Genomic DNA, 9634 nt, shown 5'->3' on the forward strand with positions numbered 1-9634 from the left:
TTGTTACTATTAAATAGCTATTAGACATAATTTAAAATATTCTAATTTCAAAAAGATAGTTATTTACATAAGCAATGCATTTTTCATTTATTCAAAATAAACAAAAGCATAAGGATTAATTAAATTGTTACCATTGATGAGATTTGAGATTTAAATAAAATAACCAAAAGTAAATGAGCTTTTGATTCAACGATTAGTGCACGTATTTCACTACTAATTCATTAGTCAGGTTTTAAAAAAAAAAAAATTATCTTTATTTCAAAAAAGATTTTTTTGACACTATTTAAATCTTCATTATCAAAATTTTTAAATTCAGCCTCATTTTAGTTTCAATTTAGTACCAATTAAAATGCAAAAAAAAAAAAAAATGAAACTTTTAATGAAATAATTTATATATAAAATTTTAATTCACTAAAAACATTTAAAGTAATTTTAAATCAAACTTGAAAATAGTTAACCATTAAAAATTAACCAATGAAAACTTTTATGCAATGGAAGGAGTGAAAAAAAAAACAATCGGAAGTCCCAAGGATGGGAATAAATTAAACATCATTTCAAAGGCTAAGGTAAATGAACCTTGGAAGCCCACGCGATCTGACTCTATATATACATGAACTCGAGCCCAAAAACGCGGCAACAACAAAACAAGCTCTAGGAATGAATATTGGTCCACCAAACATGCAAGCAGCATGCTATTAGGAAGACGAGGCAATCTGCACCGGTAATTATTGCAAAAATCAAAAGGTATTATTGTTTCATCCTTCTAATAATATTTTATATTCTCTTTAATCTTATTGTTTTGATTTGTTTTCTATTACTGTTGTTGGCCTATTTCCATGGATCATAATCCTTCACAATATCGTTTAGGGCTTTTCCCAGCAAAGGATGCAATTGAGGATGATTGAAGAAAGGGGCAAAGAAGGGAAAAGGTAATTTGTCGGAGACAGATTGATGTTCTTTTGCTACGAAAACCTGAATATCACAGAGTCCGGCCATGCTTAGCGGTTATTAATGTTAATACGGAATAAAAACTTGAATGAAGAAAAACCCAACAATGCAAATAGCTTATCAGTTCATTGGCATTAGAAAGAAGATGTTAACTAACTACTATTTTGTTATTATACTAACTAAAAAGAGAGTAATTAAAAATAAATAGAAATTATTAAACCAAATTTCCTTTTAAATTCTACTATATATGTATATATATTTGAATATCTGACACTCCATTAATCTACCTGCAGGTCATACGAGAAACTTGGCAAGAAAAAATCCTTGTCCTTGCTCGGTTTCATGACAAGTTTCGGTGAGTATGCAAAGTCTACCTCTGGGATATAAAAAAAAAAAAAACAAAAGGTTCTCTATTATTATGCATGAAAAACCCTTTTCTTATGTGAATATATATATTTTATATTTAATAATTAAAACAATAATTAAGTGTTGTAATGAAGTAAATATCGATCCAAATACTATGAAAGAATTTGAGAAGAGAATGTATTACATTATTTGAGGTTAAAGTTTGAATTTAATCCTTCTCTTATCTCAATTTTGGTGTTTTAGTTCTACCCTAAATATATATATATATAAATATAAATATATATAATACACATTCTGTCCTAATAAAATTGTCAGTTGTTGACCTTGTTTTCATTAAAAATTTTCAATTTTAACTTTTATTATTTTAAATATTTTCATTAATTAAATTTTGCAAAGTATATATCTAAAAAAAATTTTTCACTTAAAGTTTTTAGAAAATATTTTTTTCACATTTTATAAATTGTAAATATAAAAAATTCAAAGTTTAAAATATTTAACAGACAAAAAGTCAATCGATAAGTAATTATGACATTTTTTGTGTCTTATCCAAGGACGGATTTGCAAAAGCTCCCTTTTGCTAATAGAAGGTTTTTGCACATTACTTGTTTATCCTTTTTTGGCCTTTTTTAATTTTATAAAGAAGACAAGTGTACAATTAAAGCCAAGTGACCAACTCGTGATTCGAATATATTTGCTTAGTAAGGGAATCAACAAAATAGTTTGCTTTTCTAAATATATGAAGAAAGGATATTTTTTTCAAAATCAGTTTTGAGATTAAGAAGACGATTGATGATGGCAATTTTAGCATTCAACTTTTATAAACTATATTTTTTAAAAAGTTTCTTAAATACTTATGTTAATTTATTACTTTTCATCAAATTTCTCTTTATGTAATTCATTTATTCTCATTATATATATATATACACACTGTAATATTCAACAAAAAAGCAAATTTTATCTACATATATTTTATAATATATAGATAGATAATTTACAATGTTAACATCAAAAGGGTAAAACTCTAACTATTTAATAATGTAATTAGTAAACTTTTAAATTGTGTATTTTCTAAAAAGGAATTAGGTAATAAATTGGAAGTTTAAATATATAGGAGGCAACTAGCTATAAAGAATTAAAATCATAAAGTCTATGTTCAGAAAAACATTATATAATTTTGCGTTAATTTTTCTTAGCTCATATATATATATATAATGTATTATATATTTATATTAAGGAATATTCTTCTAAAAATTTTAATTATTTCTTTAATTTTTATTGAGCAAAAAAGTACTTTACTTCATACACCTTGTTTCATGTCTTTGTTTTCTGTCTTGGCTTCCCCTCTGTATCAGTTTCTCTTTGTTAGGTTGCTTTCCTTTCAACATGAAATCCATTTTTTTTTATAAACTAGGAAAACATATTGTTTCCATTTTCAATTGTTCTATTTTTTTTTTTTACCAACCTTGTTTACTTTCTTCAAGGTCCTAACCTTTTGTACGAATCCATTCCTTATTTTTGCACTCAAGTTGGTGCTTATTTATTGTTCATCTTTTTTTTTTTTTCCCAAATTTGCAGCATGTTTTAATCTTTTTCTTCTTTTAGTCCATGTTTTAGTTGACTCTTAACCTTACTAAGCCTCATTATCGCGATTAGATTTATTGAAATTTGAATCTTGAATTCTATGTGTCATAGATTTAATTTTAACATCAAAATATAAAATTATTATAATTTTTTTCATAAATATAAAATATATAGTAAAAAATAATGGCATTCTGGGTTTTTTTAGAAAGAATCTAATTATTTTTATTTTGTATTTAATTATTGATATTATCTTTCAATAGAATTTGAAATAAAGTCTTCACTCTAGCTATTCTTTCTTCTGTCTCACTTAAAAGGAAAAGGGAAAAGCAGCAGATCAGTTGTTCGAAAAAAACTGTACAAATCAAGCATCCAGGTATATATGGTGTGATTAATTATTGATAACAATATATATATATATATTTATTTATTTATAAAATACGATGTTTATTTTATGGTTTGGAACATTCTTTTTGTCTGCCCAAGCAGAAAGCGAAAGAAATTCTTCAGGTTAAGATGATGAAAACTGGATTGGAAAATGAGATACAGGAGAAAAGGGTCATGGTTGAGTCACTTAAGGCAACCATAAAAGATGCAGCAGAAACTGAAACAGAATATAGGTTGCTGAAAATGAGAAGGAATGAGCTGAGGGGTGAGCTGATTAGTGGAATCAAAGGCATTGTGAGAATGCGGGCAACGGAGATGTTGCTGATGGAGGAGCTCGATTTGCTTTGAAGCAAAGATAAACAACCCTATTCGAGAGTTTGATAAATAAAAAAATCTTACTACGCTTTTCCAGAATTGATGGAGATTCGAGTAGGGCTTTAAAAAAAACATACTATATATATGTTTGATGTGATTGCTTGCTTTGTCTCAGTTTGCTTTTGCCCTTTGTCTGAAAAACCGTTTGGTGGAATGGCACTATAAATAAAACCTCTTTGTTTCGGCATGTTTAACTTTAAAGATTGTCCAGTGCTCATATACTCTGGGTTGGGCCTCAGTAACGCAATCAACTGTCTTAACGTTTAGATTCGTAGACGTATCGTTAGACATTGATTTAAGGAGTCATCATCAATATTTTTTATTTAGGTACGATTGGACACCTAACTGAAATCTATTTTTTTTTAAAAAGAAATCCTAAGTTTGACTTAGGAATCCTTAAAAGGTAGATTCAATATTTGCAAAACCAGAATCAAGTCCGAAAATACAGTTACGTGTGAGAAAGGTTATAACACCTGCACAATGCCAATCGAAAGATGGTGCTAGCTAGATTTCGTGTTATCCATTAAGCCTTAAAAATTTTACCAAATAATTAATTATTAAAAATTATTCTTAATTGATTCAAATTTTTTTTTGCAGAAAATAAAGAAAATTTTTTCATTTCAAGAGTATACAAAAAAATTATTATTTCTCTTGTAGAGGCTCCGTCGTCAGATTATTTAACATTAAAAAATTTTCAAAAAAGGAAAAGAAAAAAAAAATAATGCTTCAACCTTTGACAGGGATCTCTTTCATTATTTTGTTTTATTTTATTTAAAAAATCTATGCTTTTATACAAGAAAAATTGATATTTTTAACTTTTTCTTAAAACATTTTGAAAATTTTATTTAAAAAAAAAATTGATACTTTCAACTTTTCCTCTAAAAATACCTTTTTTTGAAATTTTTATTTTTAAGAAAAATTGATACTTTCAACTTTGCCTCCAAAAATACTTTTTTTTGAAATTTTTATTTTTAAAAAAAATTGATACTTTCAACTTTTCCTCAAAAATAACTTTTAAAAAAATTTTTAATTTCAAGAAAAATTGATACTTTCAACTTTTCCTCAAAAATACTTTTTTTAAAAAAATTTATTTTCAAGGAAAGTTGATACTTTCAACTTTTTCTCAAAATTTTTTTTTTGAAAATTTCATTTTTAAGGAAAATTGATACAGAAAAATTAATATTTTCAACTTTCCTAAAAAATACCCTCTTTGAAATATTTATTTTCAAGGAAAATGAATACTTTCAATTTTTTCTCAAAAAGACCTTTTTTTGAAATTTTTATTTTCAAAAATAATTGATACTTTCAACTTTTCATCGAAAAGACCTTTTTTTGAATTTTTATTTTAAAAAAAAATTAATACTTTAACTTTTCCTTAAAAATGTTTCTTGTGGAATATATATTTTTTTAAAAAAATTATTTTTTAAGAAAAATTTATATTTTTAACTTTTCTTTAAAACCTCTTTTTTATTATTGAAGTTTTTTAAGAAAAATTGATACCTTAACTTTTTCTCAAAAAATTTTTTTGAAAATTTTTATTTTTAAGAAAAATTGATTTTTTAACTTTTTTTGAAATTTTAAAATTATTTTTATTTCTATTATTTTTTTTTAGAACAAAGATTTATCAAAAAATAATTAAGTAAATAAACAAAATAACACAAGAAAATACCAAACAAGTCTCGGCTCGGCTTGGCTCAAAAAAGCTTGGCTACAAGAGTGAATTAGGCTCAATGACTCTTTTTTTGCTTTTTCCTTTCTTCAACCTTAAAATTCTAGTTAAAAATCCTGCATTTTTAAAATTTCAGTCAAGAATCCTACACTAGAAACCTGCTCTTTGATAGTCGTTGCTCTGTTAATGTGAGTCACAATAAAATCTTGCACTTGAAACCCTACTCTATGATCCTGTTGTTATGCCGACATGAGTCACAACCACTATTGCCTTTCTTGCTGCTGCTTATTATGACTGATCTTAGGTTGATGGTGGGTTGTCTATTGGGTTTCAAGTATTCTAGGTTTTGCGTGATTGGTTTTTGGTAATAGGTATTTGGGCTTCCGGTCACATCAATTTCAGTGGTAGTAGGATTAGGCAATTTTGTGGGTTGTAGGATTAAGTAATTTGGTGATAATGGATTTTTGGCTAGTGGTTTTCTTTCTCTTTGTGTTTTTTGCTAAATTATTTTTTGTGATTTTCTATTTGCTTGAATGTGTTGTGTTGATTATAAAAGAAGGTGGGTTATGAACTGGGGCTGTTAAAAGTTGTGTTGGGAATAATAACCATGCACGATGAAAGGGTTAGTGGCCGTGGCTAGAGGATGAACTTTGTATTTTTCACTCTGATTCCTTTGGGTTTTACTTTGTATTTTCACTCTATGTTTTTTGCTCTGTCGAACCAAGGTTTAAATAACATGATGAAGATTGAATTTTAATTCAAAAAAATTGAACATTTTATCCCTAATGATCTGAATTTTGAGTTTAAAAAAGGATATCCAAATTTTAAAAATTTAACCTAATACTTCAAATTTCAAACACAAAGTCATATCACTTGATTTATCCATTTTTTATTCTTTTTACTCATTTTGAAAATAATGGTAAAAATAAATAAATAAAATAATAAAACAAATTGATTAGGTCCAATGCCCAATAACTTGAGATGAAATAGAATGTCTGCAGTTGTCCCTCTTTTTGTAGTTTCTGTGAAATAGGAATTACGTAAAAATGTAAACATCCATCAAGACTTTATTCAAGAAAGAAAACACTTTGGTGTAGATTGAATTGAGCTTGAAAATGGGATGACCTGAAGATAAATATAGTATAGACCAAAATCCAAAACAAAATGACCTGGATGGAACCAAAATCTAAAATAAATAACTTGAACTGAACCAAAAAAAAGATATGGTATAGACCAAAATCCAAAACAAAATGACCTAAGAAGGATTTGACATAAGCCAAAATCCAAAACAAAATGACTTGGATGGAACCAAATTCTGAAATAATTAACTTGGACTGAATCAAAGAAGGATCTAGCATAGGATAAAATCTAAAACAAAATAACCTGGATGGAATCGTAGTTTAAAATAATTAACTTGGATTTAACCGAAGGAGGATCTAGCATATGTCAAAATTTAAAACAAATGATCTGAATGGAGTCGAAGTCTGAAATAATTAACTTGGACTGAATCGAAGGAAGATCTAGCATAAGTTAAAATCCAAAATAAAAATAACCTGGATGGAATCGAAGTCTAAAATAAGTAACTTGGATTGAACCAAAGGAGGATCTAGCATAAGCTAAAATCCAAAATAAAAACGATATGATGGAACCGAAGTCTAAGATAAGTAACTTGGATTAAACCGAAGAAGGATCTGGCATAAGCTAAAATTCAAAACAAAATGACAAGGATGAAACCCAAGTTTGAATTCACTTAGACTGAACCGAAGGAAGATCTAGCATAAGCTAAAATCCAAAACAAAATGACCTAGATGGAACCAAAGTTTGACTTTACAACAATTTCGAAATTTCAAAACTTTAAAAGTTCACGATCTGAAGCATTCAAAAATTTCGTAATAAAAAATTCACAATAAAAGTTGAAACTCAAAGATTTACAATTTAAGTTAAAAAAAATCACAAATTTAAAATTCAAAGGTTTGCATTTCAAAGATTCGCAGGATTCAAAAATTTGTAAAAATTTCATATTAGCAAGAATTGAAAATTTGTAAGATTTTCAGATTTGCGAAAATTTTGAATTTGCAAGAACTGGAAATTTACAAAAATTGGAGATTTGCAAGATTTCAAATTCGTAAGAATCGGATATTTGTAAGATTTAAAATTTTGTAAAAATTAAAGATTCGTAAGATTTTAAAAATTCACCAGAATTAAGATTTGCAAGAATTAAAAATTTGTAAGAACTTAGATTCACAAGAAATGAAGATTTGCAAGATTTTTCGGTTTACAAGATTTAAAGATTCACAAAATTCAAATATTTGCATTTGAAAAACTTCTAGAGATTCATAAGCAAAACTTCAAAGATTTTTATTTTAAAAATTTTAGTGTTTCACATTCAACATTTCAAGGATTCTAATAAAAAACTTTAGGGACTCACATAAAAAAAATGTCATTTAAAAATTCGTAGAGATTATGCTCGAAGGTTTTACAAATCATCCTCAACATTGAAAATGCTTCTTCAAAAGGTTTCATAACTTTAACATTTGAGATGTTTTCCTTGTCAAAAATCTAATCATGAAAAATTTTCCTTATTTGAGGTTTTAAAAGTTCAAAATTCTCCTACCAAAGTCAAATTTTGTATGATAATGATGCAAATGCAATAACCCAAATTCTTACAACAATATAGATGCCATACTTTAAATCATGATTCAAATGTTCACTACATGATGCGAATGCAATCATCAAAACAAATATTCGAATATTCACCAAATCATGTACATTCATTATTCAAACAACAATGTAATGCAAATGTAACTAAAATTAATACCATGAAATTCTAATTGATTGTGGTAATAAGGTTCTCAAGACTCTACCATCTCAGATTCTTTTTTAACTTTCCAGCAGTACCATTTTCAGAATCAATTCACAAATTTCATTAATAGATCCATATTATTTCTAGCATTTAGTCACAACTAACATATTATATTAGTTTATCCATCACCATATTCACCATTTGGGTACCACATTTGCCTTTTCAAATTAACTTCTCAACCTTTTTTCATCTTTTTCATTTTTTTTTTGCCCCTGTTATCTTGGATTTCTTTTCAAAAGAATGTATGAATCTTTTATGGACATTATCATTCATTTATTATCATTTTAATTTATGACAAATATAATGCAATCATATATTTTCTCAATTTATTCTAGAGAAGCCAAAATGAGTGAGGGTAAAGTGAATTGAGAGAAAAAAAAATCAATACAAGAATAAGTTTGGTACAAAAATAAATAGATCAAGGAATAAATTCAAAACATGTCACTAGGGTAAGTGTTTGAATGAATATTCAAATAATTTTTAAGATAATCTAGGATTTTTTTTTAAAAAACTCATTCTATTGACTTTCAAAATCATTTTGAGCTCTCACACTCCCAGTTTCAGAAAATCTTCAGATGACATTGATCTTCCATATATTGAACCATCCTTTTAGTTTTCAACTTAGATTTTTTTACCTAAATCGTCTTTTCGAATTTTCAATTTGAGTTTTCATTTTCTCTTTTTTTTTTTTTTCATTTTTTATTTTTCAATTTTTTTATTTTTTTATTTTTTTTTCACTTTATCCATTATTAGTATCCCCAAACATCAATCTCTAAAACATAAGAATATAGCACAATGCCATTGTTCTATCACAAGCATGCCTTAGTCTAACATATGATCATTCAATTCAAGCATTTACATTCGATTAAAATGAACTTTTAACGGTTGTAATGTAGGTTATTGTAAGGGGTCATGAAAGAAATGAATAAAATATGCTCAAGACAGATGTTTAAAGGGTTCAAACCAAAAGATCATTTCCCATCATGTGATGCAACTTGACATTTTATCCCATTCCACATTATTTCACTACCTTTTCCTTTTTCATTTATCTTATTCCTCACAAAAGAATTCTCACTATTTTGCCCTAAATCATTTGTGGCATTCATTTTTTTTTGTTGTTTTTTTTATAAGGGGTTCTTTTTTCTTTTCACTCCCTATCTTTGAGATCTTTTGTAATCTATTAATTTTTTCCTTTCTAAGTAGGTTTTTTTCAAAATTTGCCCCTTGATATGGAAGATAATCCTTGGTTGGGGTTTTTTAGAAAAAAATCATAAGAGGCTTAAAATGGGTAGTAATGAATGATTTTATTTTTATAAACCGTAAAAGAAATATGGTCATTTTTCATCTCAAATGTGAATGCCTTCTTTGAAAATCATATTTTGAACAAAGATAAACTGATTAGATGCCTCCAAGATATATCTATTTTTCATGAATGATATTCGCTCACA

At 26.8% G+C, this 9634-nt stretch overlaps 1 protein-coding gene across 1 annotated transcript; it reads left to right on the forward strand.

The window, feature by feature from the left end:
- Window positions 1-496: 496 nt before the first annotated feature.
- LOC149518205 (uncharacterized) lies at window positions 497-3841 on the forward strand. The gene is made up of 5 exons (XM_089764363.1): window positions 497-744; window positions 868-929; window positions 1242-1303; window positions 3210-3268; window positions 3382-3841. Exons 2-5 carry the CDS (start codon window positions 886-888, stop codon window positions 3625-3627), a joined length of 411 nt encoding a protein of 136 aa, XP_089620489.1. The 5' UTR covers window positions 497-744; window positions 868-885; the 3' UTR covers window positions 3628-3841.
- The last annotated feature ends 5793 nt before the right edge of the window (window positions 3842-9634 follow it).

This window comes from Durio zibethinus, chromosome 7, assembly GCF_047325235.1.
Source record: "Durio zibethinus cultivar Kanyao isolate XHJ-2024 chromosome 7, ASM4732523v1, whole genome shotgun sequence".
In the NCBI taxonomy this organism is placed as follows: domain Eukaryota; kingdom Viridiplantae; phylum Streptophyta; class Magnoliopsida; order Malvales; family Malvaceae; genus Durio; species Durio zibethinus.

Bases quoted from the DNA above. Each gene is read 5' to 3' on its own strand.
- LOC149518205 (XM_089764363.1), top strand. From the start codon at position 886: ATGCAATTGAGGATGATTGAAGAAAGGGGCAAAGAAGGGAAAAG. The intron at 930-1,241 runs GTAATTTGTCGG...ATCTACCTGCAG, and splicing joins AGGGGCAAAGAAGGGAAAAG to GTCATACGAGAAACTTGGCA. The intron at 3,269-3,381 runs GTATATATGGTG...CTGCCCAAGCAG, and splicing joins TGTACAAATCAAGCATCCAG to AAAGCGAAAGAAATTCTTCA.